Below are 23,039 nucleotides of genomic sequence, written 5' to 3'. Positions count from 1 at the left end.
TATGATGGTAATCAGGTTACACATCCTGCTGGTATGTTTAACGCTTGGGAGAGGGGAATATTCAGGAGGACAAACACTCCCCCCCCCCCAGTTATTATCTTAAGAAGAGTTAACAATATATAATTTTTGGAAGTGAAATAAACACGACGAATAAGTCTCAGTTTTATGTGACATTTCTAACCAATAACCAAACAGCACGAGATCTCGTGAAGCGTCAACTTCAGTTTTGAATCAACACACAGAAACCTTGTCACAGTTTACAAAGTTTATTTACATTTACCGATGTCGATTACAAGATGCAATGTTGGTTAATACGTGTCGGTGCTAAACGAAATTTAAAAAAAACCCAACAAGAAACAGCTGTTAATACACGAGTTTATACCTTTCAAACACACATGTATTTAACATCTGAGGATAATTAGCCCGAGAACTATACGTTGTTTAAAATTATTATTTTTAAACAAAGCTTTATTTCTGACAAATCAATACAAGACACTATCGAACATGGATATTTCCGAGAACCACAGTTTAAGTTATGCTATCTACAAAAAGACATTTGTTATTTACACTTAAAATACTTTGTGTATACTGTTCGTGTTTAACAAATCAGTACTTATATGTTCCTCTCAAGGACGCCTGTCCTGGCGAGAAACCCAAAATCATTGGTTAAACATGCGTGAAGTAGATTTATGTTCGAATTACACACACAAAAGTTCTATTTAAACAAATTGTTATAGATTGTTAAGGTCTGGTGAAATATCTGAACAAAAACATATATTAACGCTACTGTGTAAGAAAAGTTGTAGACCATGTTTAATGTTGACATACCTTTTAAAAAACGTAATGAGGAAGCCAAAGAGACAGTGGTTGTTGAAACTTTCAAAAATGTTACGTCTGCCACTGTCCAACCTCAGCTGTGTATGTGTTCACATGCGAGCGGTTCTGGTTTGGTTTGTTTGTCTCTTTGAGTGCAGAGCTATAAACTGGTCTCGATGCAATCGGTCAACTTCAGGGAATCAAACCCTGATGCTTGGCGTTGTAAGCCACTAAACTGACCAACCGGATGACACTGCTGGTCTGGACGTGAGCAAATCGACGAGAATGGGTAAAGGTCGCTGGACTTTGGCGTTACCACGTAGTTACAAAATAAAATATGTGTTACCACGTAGTTACAAAATAAAATATATGTTACCACGTAGTTACAAAATAAAATATGTGTTACCACGTAGTTACAAAATAAAATATGTGTTACCACGTAGTTACAAAATAAAATATGTTTCAAGAACTTCTCACAAACTCCATAAACTTGTAGAAATATTAATTAGGCTAAGTTCGAAGTGCAAAAGGGGGAAAAATACGTGATTGTGTGTGGTAAGTTGTTGTATCCTGTAAGTTATTGTGTTCAGTAAGTTGTTGTGGCTAGTAGTTATTGTGTTCAGTAAGTTGTTGTGTCTAGTAGTTATTGTGTTCAGTAAGTTGTTGTGTCCTGTAAGTTATTGTGTGTAGTAAGTTGTTGTGTCTTGTAGTTATTGTGTTCAGTAAGTTGTTGTGTCCTGTAAGTTATTGTGTGTAGTAAGTTGTTGTGTCTAGTAGTTATTGTGTTCAGTAAGTTGTTGTGTCTAGTAGTTGTTGTGTCTAGTAGTTATTGTGTTCAGTAAGTTATTGTGTTCAGTAAGTTATTGTGTTCAGTAAGTTGTTGTGTCCTGTAAGTTATTGTGTGCAGTAAGTTATCCGATGAGCTTAATGGGAAGAACAGAGACAAAAATGTAATGTGTAAATGTGTGCTTTTTTATCAAACACGAGTGCAAATATGCTCCTTAAAGTTAACACAAGTTTTAGTACATAAAACAGATACAATAATAAGATATTAGTTGTCAAAAGTCATTTTTTTTCCAAAAAATATCGCATCTAAAGAAAAACTTATTGAATCAATAAACGAACCTACGTTTGTTGTAAATGGACGGAAGCTGTTTTGCTTACAAGTATCTGAATATGTTCATAGTCTCACAGAAAGGAGGCGACTAGTGGATTAGAAAAGATGACTTTTGTGGTTTAATTCTTACAGTGTTCACGTTGTTGGAAACACGTTGGTTAACATCAAATATATGTTTTTTATGATGATGCAATCCACGCAAGGCAAACGTCTTTTCGTAGGCGATATTTAAAACTTGTAACATTTTAAGTACTACAAGTACAGTAACATAAGTATGCCCTTGTAGCACTCGTAATTGTAGTATTACCGGATTTAGGCATGGGCCATTTAGCCCTAGGTCCCCGCCGACCACCAAAGTAAAACAAAATAATTATTGTTTGTAAAACTAGCATAATAAAGTATTGTTTGTTTTTTTAATTTCTCACAAAGCTACTCGATGGCTATCTGCGCTGGCCATCCCTAATTTAGCAATACAAAGGCAGTTAGTCATCACCACCCACCGCCAGCTCTTGGGCTACTCTTTTACCAACGAATAGTGGGATTGATCGTCACATTAAAACGCCCCCACGGCTGAAAGGGCGAGCATGTTTGGTGCGACTGTGATTCGAACCCGCGACCCACAGATTACGAGTCGAACGCCTTAACCACCTGGCCATGCAGAGGCCTGAATAAAGTAAGAATAAGCTATTATTATTATTTCCAAAAATCGCATGGGGCTAGGGCATCACTAACCCTTAATGCGGCCCTAAACTGGGACTAACAGCCCTAAAAAATTACCAAGGAGCGGAATAAGTATAGAAACCGAATTATTTTTACGTTCTGTTGTTCAACCATTGCACAAATACCTACGTTTTAGGTATTTCTCACCATAAGACTTGTAGAAACCAGAATAGACTCACAAAGAAGCTAGTAAAATAATTTCTAACATTAAACAAAGAAAAAAATGACTAAGATGTCCGTAAATTACGTGTTAGTGGTTACTAGTGTTTCATTGGCAGGAAACTTGATCTACAATGTCTGTTGAAATCATGTTAAATCAACAAAGGCACATTGCAGCAAGCATTTTACACACATGACAGTAAGATACTGGCTGGAAAGTGAATTCAATAAATTAAAAAAAAATTGCTAAATCTTTTAATGAATATATTAGCATGATTTAAAAACACCACGTCCATCACGTTGTGCTAAGATTTCGTCCAAAATCAGAAACATTTTCCATGTTTTTTTTGTTTTTATTTTTACGTTTTGTTAATCCAAACAACCCGTTTCATTGGATTTTTTGTTTATTTGTTTCTTTGCAGTTAAACACAAAGCTACACAATGGGCTACCTGTGCTCTGCCCACCACGGGTATCGAAACTCATTTTTTCGAGGTATAAGTTTGCAGATGCTGCTGTGGCAGTAGTGGACGACATTTCGAAGGATGACAATAAAAAAACAGCAACAAACAATTCCTTTAAAACTAAAATTAAGCTGTAAGTTTTTATCTGTCCCTCATTTTATTAAAACTAGCAGTGAAATGTTGAAATATCTCTTAAAATGTGGCCATCTTTGGTGGTTGAACGGAACGATCCGCCATCTTTACTGTAAGGAACTATTCAACACAATCTATGTCTTTTTTGTAACAATAAATGTCGAAGGGAATGGGCTTCTTCTCGAAGTGTTGCAACCTGGGCCCTCAAGATGGCGTTCTCTTTCTCCAGGAAACAAGCCCTAAAAGCAATTTCGTTCTCACGGGCTTTGCGAGTGTCACGTGACTTTTTAGCCGCCAAATTGTTTCGTTTTCGACGTTCAAAATACTTCTCGTCTTTCAGGTTAGTGGGTATCGGCTTTTTCTCACTTCGTGGTCGGCGTGGTAGTCTCGAAAATAAAGCCCGAGTGATAAACGGATCGTCTGAAAGATATAACAATTTAAATAAGTTTTTCATTCATTGTTCACATTATTTATTGTTGACAGTTCTGTGAAATAGCTGTAATATAAAAATACGAAACAACAGTATCTTAGAAACAAAGAACATGGTATAATAAATCTAGAAACATCTCTCGAAATACGTATATATATAAATTCATACATACGCATCTGGTTTGATTCTAAATATCACTCAAACAGTGGCTAGCATATTCATTTCGAAAGTCCGCTAACTGGTTTGTTACCATAATTGTAACAAAATTAGTTACGCCTTTTAAAGGCTTATAACACTAAAATTCATGGTTCAATCTTTGCGGTAAGCACAGCGCAGATGTACTGTTGAGTAGCTTAATCTTAAAACAAACTGTTAGTTCCATTGGCAAACGAAATTTTTAAATTAAATCCAAAACATGCATATAGAAACGTTGTCTGTGTGTCCGGTGTGTTGACGTCATAGTTTAACGTTAGAAACTGGGTGAAACAAGCTCGATATAATTTAATAGAAGATCTGAAGTGAATGTTCGAAAGTACGAGATTCATCTTGAATGGGACCTGGGAAGGTCCCATTAATACGGCAACGAACTACGGAACATCTAAAAAAAATATGCAAATTTGCATTTCATTAACATTAAATGAGACTGTCAAAAATAAAAATCAAAGGAATAAAAATAAAATTATCACAAACACTTCTAAAAAATTAACGTGAAAGAAACAATAAGCTCCAACACGCGCAACGCAGCCAAACTCTACAACGCCCAGCATCACACTAACATCCCTCTAATTTCACTGCCCGCAACACAGCCACACACGCCACAATCACGCGATCGGAAGCCACGCCCACTAAAACTAACATTGTCAGTACCGGCTTGTACGATTACTGATTTTCCACCACGATTCATCTGTAATACTTGCTGATCCGAAATTAATTCAATCCATGACTCAAATCTGGCATTAAAATTAGAATTTAAATTCTTAAATATATTTACTCACAATGAACATTAAATTTACGTTTTATTCCAGTGGACTATCAGCTTATACCTGGTAAACAATTATAAAGCTTGATTTTTTTTATTTACCTTTTATATTAAATGTAATGCAAAAAGGAATTCAACCAACTTATTTCCGCGAGCTGCGCATTATATGTCAAAGAGCCGCATGTGGCTCGCGAGGTGCGGTTTCACCACACCTGGACTATAAGGACAGGCAGACAACTAACATCACCCATCGCTATATCTTGGGTTACTCTGTACCAACAAATAATGGGATTGAGCGTCGAATTAAAACGTCCCCTCTCCAATGGCTTAAAGAATGATCATGTTTGATGAGGGAATTAGAACCCATGATCTCAGATGGTGAGTCGAGTTCCATAACAACTCGGTCTTGTCACACCACTTTAAATGGTGTGAGTTTTACTACACTTCTGTAATTTCAACTTTGTATTAAGTACGTTTTAATGGTGCTTGTATCATGGATACTTCAGGCGATAGTAGCTATCTATTTATATGTCCTCCCCATTAAACCATCTTAGTACTCAGTATTCAAGCTCTGGTCGCTCTTTTACTCTAGATGAACATAGCGAACGATGTACTAGCTCGCCATCTAGTCATCTTCAATAAGACAATAGAATATTTTTTCTCTTTCTCTTTTGAATAAAGGAATAACAGAAGAAGAGTTCTGTAATATGCACTGTAATTTGTTTCGGTTCAACGAACCAAATATAAAATGAACAACATGTCTATGCTGTATTTCCTCTGGGTATCCAAACCCGTATATTCGTGTGACAAGTCCTCAAGCCTACCGTTGAAACACAAAGGCAATTGAAAGCTATGATTTAAAGTTGATCTATATATCTAAATGTATATTTATGTATTTTTCAGATGCGTTCAATGGTTTTTTGTACCAAGTTAGCAAGTGCTTAAGACACGACATTAAGACGAAAGGTCTGAAAACCTTATTTTTTCTTCGGATTTTTGGTGTAGTACCTAACCCTAGCCACGTACGAGTGTTAGTTGACTTACACTGCAAAAAAAAATGATCCCGTAAGTAACTTCTAAGCTGCTTATTAAAGTTTGTTATGTGTCGTACCCCGCAGTGGCATAGCGGCAAGTCTACAAGCTAATAATGCTGAAAAATATCTGTGTTCTGCCCATTGTATCGCTTTGCGTTTAACAACACGCAAACAAACGAAGATCTTTCTTAACTGCCTGACAAAGAGTCACTTTCTTCTACGATATCCTGAACAAACAACTTTAAAAACACTCATATATGTTACAATCAGAATTTAATCATATGTGTCACAAATCAGACTCTTACCAAATGTGTCACAATAAGATTTTTATCATGTGTTACAATCAAATTCTCACCAGATGTGTTACAATCACACTCTCATCACATGTGTCACAATCAGACTTTCATTATATGTGTCACAATCAGGATATCACCAGATTTGTCATAATCAGACTCTTACCAACTGTGTCACAATCAGACTTTTATTGTATGTGTTACAATCAGACTCTCACTGGATGTGTCACAGCCAATCTTTCATTATATCTGTTACAATCAGACTTTCCACCCTTTGTTTTACCATGAAACTTTCACCAGATGTGTCATCGTCAGACGTTCTTACACATCTAGTCATTTTTCTAAAAGATGAACAAGATAAAAACATTTTTACAATCTCAGTTTCGTTCAAAAGTAAATTATAAACTCAGCATGATGGGAAGGAAGCAACTTATAAATTTGTATCTTCCAGAGAACAGTCCCGAACACCTTTTAAAAATGAAGTGTTCTCGTACAAAGTAAGACTATTAGATGACGCACTAGGCTATCTGTGCTCTGTCCACTTACAATTGTAAGTTCGAGAGCTTATCATTGGTCCACAGAGGGGCAGTTGGCCAGCCATTAATGAAAATATAATGTAAGTATAGAAAATGTAACTTATATATCCAGGTTGTGATAAAACGTACTTCGAGTTGAAGGCCTAATGTAATTTGAGGAGTCCATCAATGTAACTGTACGTATATCTTTCAAGGTATTTCAAGGTCTGTGAAGCCATGAAAGCTTTTAGGGTTAACAGAGTCTCAGCTCTCGTATTTATCCGAAACTGTTAATCGGAATTTAAGGGTTACCAAAAGAAATCCTACACATAAGGAAAGTGAATAGGAATATAAATACGAAAGTAAAATCATTATAAAAAATTTACAGGAAATTTCACGCGAGCAACAGAGCAAATAATTACTAGTTGTGTGTAATATTCAAAATAATGTAATAATATTTTTAATAATAGATGGCTTAACTGTTGTCGTCTTTCCTAGACAAATAATAAACGGGTGTTCTAATAAATAAGTAAAACAAAGAAAGAGCGATTGTTAGCTTTCTCAGTTAATTGTTTTCTTTGTTATTTTTAGTTTAGATAAGAATTACAAAAGTTCCACTGTTAAGTGAAACGTGGATAATTGAGGACTTCCACGACATACTTTACACAGTATGCTATATTATAAAAATAAATGCCGTGCATAATATGTGTAACATGAAACGAATATTTGTTTCACTGCATGAAAAAAATCACTCTCAAATGTCTATTCCTTGAATTCCTGACTTTGCGAACAATTTGTTTCAAATTTTGCGCAAAGCTACTCGAAGGCTATCTGCGCTAACTGTCCCTAATTAGCAGTGCAAGACTAGAGAGAAGGCAGCTAGTCATCACCACCCACTGCCAACTCTTTTGGATATGAACTCTTTTACCAACGAATAGTGGGATTGATCGTAACCTTATAACGCTCCAACGGCTGAAAGGACGAGCATGTTTGGTGAGACCGGGATTCGAACCCGCGACCCTCGGATTACGAGTCAAACACCTTAACGCGCTTGGCCATGGCGGGCCAAGAGGGAACGACAGTGATCTCAGGACCTGATTAATCAAACAGCGGAGTTGGGAGATGTTTAAAACGTGTGAAGAAGTCCGGAAGTCCACATTAGTTGTGCTTGCTTTACTTATAACATTCTCACGTAAGTTTTTAAGTTGAAACTACAGTATTTTAAAGGCGTTATAATTCATATAAATATTGTTTTTCACGGAGAAAATCACAATGGAAACAATTTAGAGTTTGACAAAAATGTTTACAATTGTAGTGGAAATTTCACATTGTGAGAATTAAGATACGATAGAAATCGGGGAAACACGGAGGTGATATTGATGTGAAAACTGCAGGGACACTCAGGGGTACAGGTACCTCCGTCACGCATCGCTGTTCACATTCGACCTTCAAACAATGCGTATATGTGTCCGTGTGTCCGTCGTTATCAACGGACAAAAACCATTTTTAGCAGAACAATGAACCATAATATTCTACGTTTCATCAAAATTCGACCATTTTTGACTGAGTTATAGATCAAAGGTAGCGTGTAAAATCGTTCCCACACTAACAAATAGCGAGTTGTTTTGTTAGATTTTTTTGGGTATAAAATCGGTTCCACACTAACAAATAGCGAGTTGTTTTGTTAGATTTTTTTGGGTATAAACTCGGTATAAACTCGGTTCCACACTAACAAATAGCGAGTTGTTTTGTTAGATTTTTTTGGGGTATAAAATCGGTCCTACACTAGCAAATAGCGAGTTGGGGTTTTTGTTGTGTTTTTTTTTTGGGGGGATAGCCATGTTGTGACCTTTAACCTTTACCCTTAAAAAAACTAATCACTTCTAAATTAAGTAATACCAGTTTTCATCCATTCAGTCGTTTTTGAAGAAAACGTCTTATGACAAACACACAAACGGGGGTGAAACATAGACATAGCCTCTGTCTCTTTCGGTGTTGTAGATATTAACCAATCTAACGAATAACTTAACCAATCTAACGAATAACTTACATGGCTTTCTCTTCTCTCTTTCCCCATTAATTTTTTTTTCGAATTTTTAACTCTGAATATCAAATATATTTCAATATCTTCATCTGTTTGAAGCGAGGGTATATATAGACAAGTACCTTAGTGGTATATATAGACAAGACTTTTGTATCTCCTGAAGACATGTTGGCATTGGTGAACACAAGTACATTAGTGGTATATATAGACAAGACTTTTGTATCTCCTGAAGACATGTTGGCATTGGTGAACACAAGTACCTTGTGGTATATATAGACAAGACTTTTGTATCTCCTGAAGACATGTTGGCATTGGTGAACACAAGTACCTTGTGGTATATATAGACAAGACTTTTGTATCTCCTGAAGACATGTTGGCATTGGTGAACACAAGTACCTTAGTGGTATATATAGACAAGACTTTTGTATCTCCTGAAGACTTGTTGGCATTGGTGAACACAAGTACCTTAGTGGGACACTTTGGTGTCGTTATGATCGTTGTATAATAAAGATACATCGTCACTGATGAATATAGTGCTTTAATGTAACAATTTGGTGTCGTTATGATCGTTGTATAGTAAAGACGTGTCACTGTGAACATTGTGTTTTATTTAAACATTCTGGTGTCGTTATGATCGTTGTATAGTAAAGACGTGTCACTGTGAACATAGTGTTTTATTTAAACATTCTGGTGTCGTTATGATCGTTGTATAGTAAAGACGTGTCACTGTGAACATAGTGTTTTATTTAAACATTCTGGTGTCGTTATGATCGTTGTATAGTAAAGACGTGTCACTGTGAACATAGTGTTTTATTTAAACATTCTGGTGTCGTTATGATCGTTGTATAGTAAAGACGTGTCACTGTGAACATAGTGTTTTATTTAAACATTCTGGTGTCGTTATGATCGTTGTATAGTAAAGACGTGTCACTGTGAACATAGTGTTTTATTTAAACATTCTGGTGTCGTTATGATCGTTGTATAGTACAGACGTGTCACTGTGAACATAGTGTTTTATTTAAACATTCTGGTGTCGTTATGATCGTTGTATAGTAAAGACGTGTCACTGTGAACATAGTGTTTTATTTAAACATTCTGGTGTCGTTATGATCGTTGTATAGTAAAGACGTGTCACTGTGAACATAGTGTTTTATTTAAACATTCTGGTGTCGTTATGATCGTTGTATAGTAAAGACGTGTCACTGTGAACATGGTGTTTTATTTAAACATTCTGGTGTCGTTATGATCGTTGTATAGTAAAGACGTGTCACTGTGAACATAGTGTTTTATTTAAACATTCTGGTGTCGTTATGATCGTTGTATAGTAAAGACGTGTCACTGTGAACATAGTGTTTTATTTAAACATTCTGGTGTCGTTATGATCGTTGTATAGTAAAGACGTGTCACTGTGAACATAGTGTTTTATTTAAACATTCTGGTGTCGTTATGATCGTTGTATAGTAAAGACGTGTCACTGTGAACATAGTGTTTTATTTAAACATTCTGGTGTCGTTATGATCGTTGTATAGTAAAGACGTGTCACTGTGAACATAGTGTTTTATTTAAACATTCTGGTGTCGTTATGATCGTTGTATAGTAAAGACGTGTCACTGTGAACATAGTGTTTTATTTAAACATTCTGGTGTCGTTATGATCGTTGTATAGTAAAGACGTGTCACTGTGAACATAGTGTTTTATTTAAACATTCTGGTGTCGTCGTGACAAAAAATAACACGTCGATAATGACTCTCTGTTTGCATTACGAACAATGTGTTTTTGAGAGCGTGACAGTGTGTCACACTTGTAACACATTAGTAACGTACCAGGTGAGTTTTTTCTGTCGGGCCCGGCATGACCAGGTGGTTAAGGCACTTGACTCGTAATCAGAGGGTCGTAGGTTCGAATCCTCGTCACACCAAACATGCTCGTCCTTTCAGCCGTGGAGGCGTTATAAAGTGACGGCTAATCCCACTATTCGTTGGTGAGAAGAGTAGCCCAAGAGTTGGCGGTGGGTGGTGATGACTAGCTGCTTTTCCTCTAGTCTTACACTGCTAAATTAGGGTCGGCTGGCGCAGATAGGCCTCGTGTAGCTTTGCGCGAAATTCCAAAAACAAACCAACTTTTCTGTCATGCGTTATTTAAAAATATGTGACTACAGTACATGACAATGGAGCGTACAAAACATTCTCTGGCTCATTTTACTGAAATTCGCCAAGATATAATATGTAATATTATGTGTTGGAAACAAAGTCGCATCATGGTTTGTAAAACTCATATCCCTCAGTATGTGTATTAGTGAGATATGCTTTTTGTCATTTTAGCATCAACGTATTTCGCGCTGTAATTTGCCTTGGCATTAGAGCACTTGGTTCGTGTCGTACAGCTTTGTTTTTGTCATCACAGCACGTGCTATTCGCGAGAAGATCACGTCTTAGTTTCACCCACTTTTTCCCGAAATCAAGATCTCTTTTGTCATCATTTTTCTACAACGATCACTAACAGATAATGTGAAAGATGACCCAACGTGGGACATGATTTCACAGAAATTTCTAAGTAGAGTTATTTCTTACAGTTGTGATAGTTTTTCATCTTTTGATGTTTATACAATTCGTGGATTTTGTCTTTCTACAATAGCTTTTCAGGAGTGATTAGAAAAGAGTTAATTGTACCGGGTTTTCTGTAATATATTTTAGGTTTTTGTTTCATAGATGTTCAGACTATTGTGAGTCTCTGGTTCTTCGTTTTCCGGCATGGTCCAGTGGCTAGCGTGCTTGAAATGCAAATACTTCGCCATCCATTGTGGCAAAAACAACTTCCTCACATTGTGGCTCGCTGTATAACAATAACAACTATTTCCTACTATGCAGTCAAACACGAATAGCTGTTGTCTTCCCTCTAGTATGTCAGACCAAAGTTAAAGACGTCTGTGTGCAATAAACCTTTGTTTGTTTGTTTGTTTTTGAATTTCGTGCAAAGCTACTCGAGGGCTATAGGCGCTAGCCGTCGCTAATTAAGCAGTGTTACACTAGAGGGAAGGCAGCTAGTCATCACCACCCACCTCCAATTCTTGGGTCACTCTTATACCAACATATAGTGGGACTGACCGGTACGTTATAAAACTCCCACGGCTGAAAGGGCGAGTATGATTTGTGTGACGGGGATTCAAACCAGCGACCCTCAGATTACGAGTCGAACACCTGAACCCACCTGGCCATGCCAGACCATAAACCTTTGTACAGCATTGATGGAAAATTCCATAACGAGAAAACAGACAGTAAAGCCCTCTCTCTCCTGATCCTAATAAAGTTGTGTTGACAGTGTTTTCTTTATTGAGGTGGTAAAAAGCAGTAATATGTTTCTCAATTTAAATACGTTCATAAAATACAATCAAAGAGAAGTGACAGCTATAGTCATCAACTCCGTTTGAATAAACAAATGAAAACTGTTAGATAAATAATTTAGTTTTCTCCTTTGCCAATATCATTAACGTGTTTATCTTCTGTGCTGGTATCATAATTGCTTTTATTTAACGAACTCACATTCATAACAAATGATGTAAATCTTTTCCGCTGTATTATTATTATTTGAGGAGGGGGTTATGTTTGCTAACAGTCTACGCAATCACGCGTTATTCAAAATTTTTACCAGTCTATTGACGAAATGTAATTTAGAGTAAGAACTGCAAAAATATACATAAAAACGACATTTATTGGCATAATAATAGATATAATTATTCGTATAATTTTATTTGTTATATTGTGCACAAAATCGCTGTTTATTTGTTGGTTTGTTTTGAATTTTCGCGCAAAGCTACTCGAGGGCTATCTGCGCTAATCGTCCCTAATTTTGCAGTGTAAGACTAGAGGGAAAGCACCTAGTCATCATCACCCACCGCCAACTCTTGTGCTACTCTTTTACCAACGAATAGTGGGATAGACTGTCACACTATAACGCCCCCACGGCTGAAAGGGCGAGCATGTTTGGTGCGACCGGGATTCGAACCCGCGACCCTCAGATTACGAGTCGCACGGCTTAACACACTTCGCTGTTTATATTTTTGGCATTTGTTGCTCTCAATAGACCAGCACAACGTGCCTTAAAGAGAATTACGCAATATAAATCAACATGCCCTGATTGTTCATTGAACATCTCGTAGTCTGAGTACGTGTGGTGCTGTGTAACTGGCTATTACCGATAAACGATAGGCTAAATCGTAAGCAGTGAACAGTTACACAGTCGTTTAGTAAGGTCGAAAGGTTTCATCCTGCGAAGTTTTACCGAGAAGCTGGAAAATGGGGTGAAAATTGAGGAACACGGGTATTGTTCGCGAGATAACCAGAATAGAGTGGGAGGTTTAGGGGTTTTTTTTTTGCCGTGTTTTTATTTAATATGATACGCATCCATGAATTTCGGACTAAGTGAGCTACATATAAAAAGTAATTGACCTCTTTTATCCTTCAGTTTGTGAAACAGTCGAAAATTAGTAAGTGTGAATTTCGCACGCCGAGAGTCACACGTGAATAATCCACGTGGACGAAAGCACAGCTGTGTGTGTGCGAAACTATAGTTTAATGTTTATTTTAACACCAAGCAATCTGCTCAAACTAGAAAGAGTGGAACAAAAGGATATAGATACTGTTATTAACGGGATGGTTTGAATTTATAGCCGTTTTGTTGGTGTCGCTGGTTTCTATGGCAACACAACTTTTTATGTAATTTTTTTTTTCTAAGTTGGACAATCATTGGAGCAATATTTCTAGCACAAATTACTAACAAAACAACGTGGCGTTCTGATGTATGTAATAAACTGCCTTGTGTTTTCCTTTACTTTCAATTTTCAATTATAGACCTGGATTTTTGTGTTGACATCTAAATTCACCGTAACGATTAGATGGCGCTAGACAGATAATTATACAAGACTCAGACTACGTCAACAAACTCCTAAAATATGTTTGAAATATTGTCAGCTAAAGAAATGGTGAACTCTTAATAAACTTTGTCTAGTTTTTACTTATGGAAAAAAAAACAACTTTTGAATACAGTTTTAAGTTTTCGCAAAGTAAAAGATATATATATTCATACACGAATTAAATTTACAATACTTTTATTTGTTTGTTTTGAATTTCGCGCAAAGTTACACGAGGGCTATCTGCGCTAGCCGTCCCTAATTTAGCAGTGTAAGACTACAGGGAAGGCAGCTAGTCATCACCACCCACCGCCATCTCTTGGGCTACTCGTTTACCAACGAATAGTGGGATTGACTGTCACATTATAACGCTCCCACGGCTGAAAGGGCGAGCATGTTTGGCGCGACCGGGATGCGAACCCGCGACCCTCAGATTACGAGTCGCACGCCTTAAACAAAAGAGAGAAACGAATATTAACAAAAAAATATAAGCCCTCTATTGGCACAGCGGCATGTATGAGGACTTACAACGCCAGAAGTCAGTGTTGGAGACCCGTGGGTTACAGAGCACAGGTATTCCATTGCTCTTAGTGACACAGCGGTATGTCTGCGGACTTACAATGCTAAAAACCGAGTTTCGATACTTGTGGTAAGCAGAGTACAGAGTTCATTGTTTAGCTTTAGGCTTAACTATAAATAATCAACATATAACGATCTCAGAAAAATTAATGATATAAAATTATTGTAATAAAACAAACAGTGAATCGTTTATAAACAATAAAAAATATAACTAATCTCAGATAAATTAATAATACAAAGTCGTTGTAATGAAACCGAAACAGAGAAACTTATTAACAATAAAAAATATAACCGTTCTTAGATAAATTAATGATATAAAAACGTTGTCATGATATATAAAACCTATTATATCAAATATGAAACGTTCTATCTATTCTGTTAAAATGCCCAAAAGAAGCAGGTATTCCTGACAGTTAGAAAAAAAGTTGCCAATTCCACGTGTTACGTTTTCTTCCCGTGTCGGCACGGCATGGCCAGATGGTTAGTGCGCGCAACTCGTAATCTGAAGGTCATAGGTTCGAATCCCTATCACACCAAACATGCTCGCCCTTTCAGTCGTAGGGGCGTTATAATGTGACGGTTAATCCCATTATTTGTTGGTAAAAGAGTAGCCCAAGAGTTATCAGTGGGTGGTCATGACTAGCTGCCTTCCCTCTATTATTACACTGCTAAATTAGGGACGGCTAGCGCAGATAGCCCTCGAGTAGCTTTGTGCGAAATTCAAAAATAAACAAACAAATCTTCTCGCAGCTCTGTGTTAGGCGGAAAAGCTGGGTTTACGACACAGTTAACAAAACATCATAAGTTCTCGAGCGTCAGCTAGTGTCTTGTCTTTGTTTCGGTAACCACAAAAGTATTAAATTAAAAGAAACACATTGAAACATGCTGATTATACATAGTTTGGTGAAATAGTTGTGAAATTACAGATATTTATTTTGCCTTCGTTTTATTCATTTTAGATAGAATAATTTCAAAATGCAGCATGTATCTCGTTTGTTGGGTTTCACGGAATTATTCAATGGCTATCTGCCCTAGTTGTTCCTCATTTTGAAGTGATACACCACCCACTGCCAACGTTTAGGCTACAGTTTAACAACTAAGAGTGGTAGTAACCGTTATATAACGCCCCCACTACTTAAAATGAGAGAATTTTCAACTAGGGCCTTCAAATCCGCGAATCACAGGTTACGAGTCAAGTGTCTAAACTACCAACCTTTGCCAAACTCGACATCTATCCAACTCTGTGTAAAAATATGAGTGTGTACATACATATATAGATATGTTGGTGAATTCTAAATACTTAAAAAATTTACTGTTTGATTTTGATACAATATTGCTTCTCGGACATTTTAACATTCTGTAGCAAAAACTTAAGTTAGGCTTTATATGGTAAAGCAACGCCATCTTTGTTTAGTCTTACGCATACTTTGTTTGACCTTTTCCATTCAAATCATAAGAACATTCAACCCCCAAGTTCCTCAGCCTGTTTATTCTGTTAACTTCTTTGTTTTTTAGAATCTCACCAAAAGCTACTCGAAGGATTAATTGAAAGTTATAACGCCCCAACGACTGAAAGGATGAACAATTTCGATATAGGAATTCGATCTCACGACCCCCAGATTGCGAGTCGAGTGCTCCGACCACCAGCCTATGTCAGGCCCCATAATCTGATAACAATTGTTGTTCATCAAATTCAATCTTTGTTGTACGACATTCTTACCCTACAACAACAACAACACACACACTATGTTATGCCTACCAAAACATCAAAGGAAGTGAATACCCAACATTGAAGGACGTTACAATCTTATTGGTTCTTCGTCGAAGAATGGATAAGCATTGTTGTTCCGTATAAAACAAAGAGGTTTAATGACATTGAGTTTTATATTGAATAAAAATATAAGTTCTCCCCTTGTGGGCATTGAAAGAAAAATTTTGGCGTTATAAATTCTCAAAATTACCCATGAGTCACCGAGAGTAAGGTAATAAGAGAATTATAATTGTCAATCTTTATCAGTCTACGATTTGGAAACAATACCCACTTGTCAGCATACGAAAAAGGCAAGCAGAATATGGAAGAAAATATAGTGAAATCTTCCACATTCTGTAAGCCAAGTGTTTTCAAACATTGTCAGCATAAGACCCCTCAAGAACGTTCCATATTTTCACTCAACCCTTCAACATATCCAAAAAACCTATAGATACATTAAAATTACTGTTCACTTTGTGTAGTTGCTACAGACCACGGGTGTTTGCCTTCTCCCTCACACCTCAGTTTTAAAATATCTGCTATAGGCTACTGAAAAACTGAAAACAGTGCTCCATCTGTTGTCCAAACTAATCAACTTTTCCTCTTTGTAGCAGTGCAGATAGTCCTCGTGAAGCTTTGTAGCATTAAAAATGGTTATTTATAGCATTTAAACAGAAACTAAGAGCTGATAATATGTATAGCTAGTTGCAGGAGCGGTACGTAATAGAAGGATCTTGAAATTGGCACAACCTATTCCGCATGAATCGGTTGGATTAGCGTGTATCGGCATTGGTATAAACCGTTCAAGTTTACGTGGTAACCTTAATCACTAATGCCTTTACGATGTCCCCACCCTAGTGGAACAGAGGTATGTCTGCAGACTTACAACGTTAGAAATCAGGTTTCGATACACGTGATGGACAAAGCACAAATAGCTTATTACCGCCTTTAGCACAGCAAAATGTTCACAGACTTACAATATTAAAAAAACCGGGTTCGATGCCAGAGATGGGCAGAGTACAGATAGCCCATTGTGTAGATTTATATTTAACTACAAAGAAATAAACCCTATATGATTTTAACACTGTAGGCGATTTGCATTTAATGTTTCTGCTATCAGTGTGCCCCCAGTAGCACAGCGGAAGATCTGCGAACTCACACTGCTAGAAACCAGGTTTAGATACCGTAGTGGGCAGAGCACAGATAGCCCATTGTGTAGCTTTGTGCTTAATTACAAACAAATCAAATCTACTGTTAATGCAATATTTTTGTGGAACTATATTTCAATGAATTCCACTGCTAACTGATATTACGTGTAACATCTGTGTTCGAGACGATGACTTTTTCATTCTAGTTATCTAGTATATGAGTATCTCAAATTATGTATACTTTGTGCTTTGGTAAAACAAGAAAACCCGATAACTCGACTGATTCGATTAACCCTGGAAGAATGATAATAGATACGTGAAAGGATTTGATCTATAAATTTCGGGTTTGTTTGTTTTTCCTCTCTCCGTTATGCATAAAGTACTTGTTTGTTTGTTTAGAATTACGCACAAAGCTACACAATAGATTATCTGTGCTCTGCCCACCACGGGTATCGAAACCCGGTTTTTAGCGGTGTAAGTCCACAAGCATACCGCTATACCGCCTGGGGGCCCATAATGTACTTGTATCGGTAATTAGGCCTATTGTCTACTCTCCTATCATAAGTTGTAAAAAAATATAAATATGTTTCAAAGCCACTCGGATCATTTTCTGTGTGTGTCCAATGTGTAGACTCTGTTTTTTGGGTTTCGACTCCAAAATATTTCCACCAGCTGGCACAGAGGGATGCCTTCTGACTAATAACGCTAGAAACCGAGTTTCGATACCCGTGGTGACCAAACCACAGATAGCCCATTTTGTAACTTTGTGCTTAACTACAAATAAAGTCTAAAAACGATACTAAAATCGCTGTGCCAGTTTTGTTGCTCGGGTTTTGACTCTTAAAACGATACTAAAATCACTGCGCCAGTTTTGTTGCTCGGGTTTTGACTCTTAAAAACGATACTAAAATCACTGCGCCAGTTTTGTTGCTCGGGTTTTGACTCTTAAAAACGATATTAAAACTATTGCTCCAGTTTTGTTGTTCGGGTTTTAACTCTAAAAACGACACTAAAATTACTGTGCCAGTCTTGTTGTTCGGATTTTGACTCTAAAAACGGTACTAAAACCACTGTGCCAGCTTTGTTGCTCGGGTTTTTGACTCTTAAAAACGATACTAAAACTACTGTGGCAGTTTTGTTGCTCGGGTTTTTGACTCTTAAAAACGATACTAAAACTATTGTGCCAGTTTTGTTGTTCGGGTTTTAACTCTAAAAACGACACTAAAATCACTGCGCCAGTTTTGTTGCTCCGGTTTTGACTCTTAAAAACGATACTAAAATCACTGCGCCAGTTTTGTTGCTCGGGTTTTGACTCTTAAAAACGATATTAAAACTATTGTTCCAGTTTTGTTGTTCGGGTTTTAACTCTAAAAACGACACTAAAATTACTGTGCCAGTCTTGTTGTTCGGATTTTGACTCTAAAAACGGTACTAAAACCACTGTGCCAGTTTTCTTGCTCGGGTTTTTGACTCTTAAAAACGATACTAAAACTACTGTGCCAGTTTTGTTGCTCGGGTTTTGACTCTTAAAACGGTAGTAAAACTTTACACTGTGCTAGTTTTGTTGCTCGGGTTTTTGACTCTTAAAAACGATACTAAAACTACTGTGCCAGTTTTGTTGCTCTTGTTTTGACTCTTAAAACGGTACTAAAACTTTACACTGTGCTAGTTTTGTTGCTCGGGTTTTGACTTTTAAAAACGATACTAAAACTACTGTGCCAGTTTTGTTGCTCGGGTTTTGACTCTTAAAAACGATACTAAAACTATTGTGCCAGTTTTGTTGTTCAGGTTTTAACTCTAAAAATGATACTAATGACAAAAGAAAGACTAAAATTTACTTTTAAAAGGTAGTTATGTTTAAAGCTTTAGAAACGTCAGAGTTGTCAGTTAAAACTTGCTGTTAAAATAGTATTCAAGTCTAAGTCTTCATAAGGTTTGAATTTCGTAATTTCGAAGGTTTCGATAAAATGGAAGAGAAGGATTTGTAAGCTAGCATTTATAGTTATGAGTTGAAACAGTTAGTGCCATGTACACCATAACTTAAGGTTATAACGTCCTGAGCCATGGCGTTTCAAATCCTTCAAGCGATGAAAGTTGGAACTTTCTAGAAGGTACTAAATGATGCTTAATTTGTAGAATACAAAATGTGACAAGAAGAATAATGTTGATTACGTCATACATTACGTCAGTAGCCAACACAATCGTGGCAATTTTAAAAATAATTACAACGTTTCCGTTTTAGATTTAAAACAAAACAAAATTTATAAAACTTATCTGATCTTAGATATTAAAGAGCAGCTTTACTTATCACGTGAAACGCACATTTACTGACACTTTGTTACTAATTTCCTACGTTTCAATCGTAAAGTAGATCATACTTTGAGTGATTTTTGTTGCATCTGGTAACACTTTCCATAACTGTCACATGGTAAAACACTACCTTACTTCTTATGGCAGGAAGGCAACAGTTTGTTTATTTTTTTTAGTTTCGCGAGAAGCTACACGGGGGCTATCTGCGCTATCCGTCCCTAATTTAGAAGTGCAACACTAGAAGGAAGGCAGCTAGTCATCACCATCCGCCATCAACTCCTGGGATATTCTTTTCCCAACGATTAGTGGGATTGATCGTAATGTTATAGCGCCCCCACGGCTGAAAGGGCGAGCATGTTTTGTTGGTGTGACGGGGATTCGAACCCGCGATCCTCAGATTGCGAGTCAAGCGCCTTAACCACCTAGCCATGCCGGGCCCGAGAAGCAACGGCTAGTAAGAGCAGCGTTTGCCCGACAGTTTTTGCGTTATTTAAATCACGTTCATTAGGCCTTAAATATAGAATATTTAAAAGTGCTATAAGCATCCACGATTTGTGAAACGTTATTTAAGAACATCTGTACGCGTGCGTTACTTTTAACTGCTTATTATTTTCATTTTTACCTACTGGTTTTTATGATGAATCACAAAGCTAAGCGTATGGTTGTGTGCGTTTCCAAAGCCACAACGGGCTATCTGTTGCACAAGCTAAGCTCTGGTCAGAGTTTTTACGGATTGATAGAAGGGAAAAGTTTACGTTTGTCTGTTGAGTTTCGCGCACATCTCTTCGAAGGTTATCTAAGTTATCCATCATTAATTTAAAAATGATTAGAGTGTAAGGAAGCTAACCAAAGTCACCACCAACTCTTGGGCTGTTCTCTACCAACAAATCTGGGATTGACCGTCACATTATAACGTTTCTCTGGCTGAAAAGCTAGAATGTTCTGTGACGGGATTCGAACTTGTGAGTCGAGCGTTTGGTCTCTAGCTGGGAAAGTAATGAATAAGTGATTTATTATATTTTGCTTAGAACCATACATATATCGAGATGTTAAACTGAAGATGACCTAGGAAGGTCGAAACGTTGTTCTCTCCTTATCAATGAAGGTGTTAATACCCATACCAGCCGTTCTGAGATACGTATACCAAGAAAGGTTCAGTTTTCGCCATTATTACATCAGCACTGGTTTAGAAGAAAAACTTACCTTCCAGAGCCTTCAAAGTCATCAAAGGGTCATCTGTGACGTCATTACTAGACAGCGAAGAAGAAGTGGTGCCTGATATATTAAGAGTCTGACTGTTATTTTCAGTAATGACTTTCCTAAAGGGAGCTGGTCTTGACAACGGTGGGTGGTTCTGGGTTTGGGGCAGCAGTCCATCTTTCAAGCTTCCAACGATGAGATCGGAGGTCGTGTTTGGCTGAAAAACGCGTGGGAGTGTCAGAGTGGCCGGATTCCACAGCGGCGACCAGCCGAAGTCCGGCAAGCAGTGTAGCGAGGCAGAACAAGGTACGAAGTTTTGAAATCTCAAGCGTTCCATTATAAAACCTGTACTACCCTCTCTTCGAACAGAGATACCTTGATGTGGAACATCAGTGCCGAAACGGCATATAAACTTTCACAGGTGTTTGAGTCCATGTAATTCAATGGGAAAGACATCTCATGGTTGCGTGTCAAGAAACTTTGGATTACCGGACATTTATAAATGAATGTTGTACAAAAAGATTGAACGTTCGAATTTTACTTAGAACAAAACAGCTTATTTCTTCCCGGTTTTTAAAGCCAAACGTTTCAGTCGTGAAGAAATATGAAAGATATATATAAGAAATCTACCTATTTCTTCTTCTTATCCGTGGCTAATCAGTTTAAACGACATTACCTTATCATCAGATATTGATAAGGGTAAAACAGTTAGAGATAACCTGAGACAGCAGAATTTGGAGGCTAGATGACGTCACCAGGAAAGGTGGGTACTGTAGACGTTCTGTATCCAAGGTTTAGCCAATCAATTTCAAGCAAGTGGCTTCTAAAATTTTGTTTAGCATTAGATAGTCTTATTGGAAAAGCGTTTTGAATGTGGTTGACAATCTCCGTGATATATTAGCGAGAAAGAAGGCGTGGTTCGGAGAGCCGCAAGCCAGTCACTGCAAGTGTTTTGCCTCGGTAGCCAGGAGCGGTTAATGTGACCTATGGAATAGCATGGCAGCTTTACAACACCTGTCTTTTGTGTATAGTAACAGCACAAAATATCGCTTCTCAATAGAAACTCGTGTTTGATAATAGTTCGAGCGCATTAACTTGAGTACACGGGAATAAGAGATGAAGCGACTTAGCTGGGTCAAGCGTATTAAGAGTTATTTATAATAAAGTCAGAATACATATCGAAATAAGGCATGTAACAAGCAACATAATCAACACCTGAGAATACTGTCCAACAAAATATCAGAAAAGGAAACTCGGAGGTTTGATCGGTTCTGATAAGCTATTAAGTGAGTCTTCTAAGTTACTTTCCTCGCATAACACGTCGCATTTGTGTCTGCGATTCAGAGAACGAAGAAGGAAAAAAACCTCTTTAAAACTTTATCAGGGCATATTTATATTTTCTTTATGACAAATAAGGTTGAAAGTTATATCAGTACGAGTTTAACTACTCGTCAACTAAGGATGAAACTTAATTAAAACAGTGTACGTATAACATATATTTCAAAATAATAACTTGAACATAAAATTTATCTTAAAATTATAACAAAGTTTCTCCATCAACAAATAAAGATTTTAAGTTAATTTCAGTCTTAAACACCAAGCAGTTCACTGACCACAAGAAGACCATGACTGTTTAAGAATCAATCTAGCAACTTTCATACTTTGACCTGAAATCCCTTAAAATATTCAAAATTATTTAAAATGTAAACCTGCCAAGATTTTTGGAGATTCACTCAGTAGACTAGCCAATCAACTTACAGGCTTTACAAAATAGAAACAGGGTTATGTTCAATTTTGACAAACCTGTTATATTCCCAGAAGTTCATAGTCCTTATATATCAATTTTTGTTGAGATTGGCCCGATGGGGTTGGAGAACTTATGCAGTCAACAAACACACATTTTGTCTTATTAATTTTGTACTAGTATCCGTATAGACAAGTGACAAAACACGAACCTTAGATTTTGGAAATTATTCACGAAAATGACGAATTATACAATTAAATTGGTACTTATGTAAACAAACCATGAATACAGAATTGAATTACACGTTCATTTGATTATGTTTTGAAAATACCTTTATCTTCAAACTCCTAAATACACGAAATCAAACAATTAGACGTTGAAACCTCACGAAAGCAAATCGTTTCGTGATTCTTTGTCTGTGTCAGTATATTGTATGTGAGTATTGCTTCCAGAACTGTTTCCGTTTATACCACTTCATGTGGCTACTTTTGAATTCACATGCTAGCTGATTCGAGTGATTAACTTGTAGACCACATCTACATGTTGGCTGATTCAAGTGAATAACTTGTAGGACACATCTACATGTTGACTGATTGAAGTGAATAACTTGTAGGACACATCTTCATGTTGACTGATTGAAGTGAATAACTTGTAGGACACATCTACATGTTGACTGATTGAAGTGAATAACTTGTAGGACA

The 23,039-nt window shown here is 37.0% G+C and overlaps 1 protein-coding gene across 1 annotated transcript; it reads right to left on the bottom strand.

Moving 5' to 3' along the window:
• Window positions 1–284: 284 nt before the first annotated feature.
• Window positions 285–21,381, bottom strand: LOC143222400 (uncharacterized). Its single transcript, XM_076448871.1, has 2 exons — window positions 20,598–21,381; window positions 285–3,826 (listed from the first exon to the last, which is right to left on the bottom strand). The coding sequence occupies exons 1-2, from the start codon at window positions 20,929–20,931 to the stop codon at window positions 3,531–3,533; spliced, it is 630 nt and encodes a 209-aa protein (XP_076304986.1). The 5' UTR covers window positions 20,932–21,381; the 3' UTR covers window positions 285–3,530.
• Window positions 21,382–23,039: the final 1,658 nt, after the last annotated feature.

Source organism: Tachypleus tridentatus, chromosome 8, assembly GCF_004210375.1.
Source record: "Tachypleus tridentatus isolate NWPU-2018 chromosome 8, ASM421037v1, whole genome shotgun sequence".
Classification (NCBI taxonomy): Eukaryota; Metazoa; Arthropoda; class Merostomata; order Xiphosura; family Limulidae; genus Tachypleus; species Tachypleus tridentatus.
This window is presented reverse-complemented; position numbering and strand designations above follow the sequence as displayed.

Excerpts from the sequence above, each read along its gene's own strand:
- LOC143222400 (XM_076448871.1), bottom strand. The coding sequence starts at position 20,931 with ATGGAACGCTTGAGATTTCAAAACTTCGTACCTTGTTCTGCCTCGCTA. Across the intron at positions 3,827-20,597 it reads GACTTTGAAGGCTCTGGAAG|ACGATCCGTTTATCACTCGG; the intron begins GTAAGTTTTTCT and ends TATATCTTTCAG.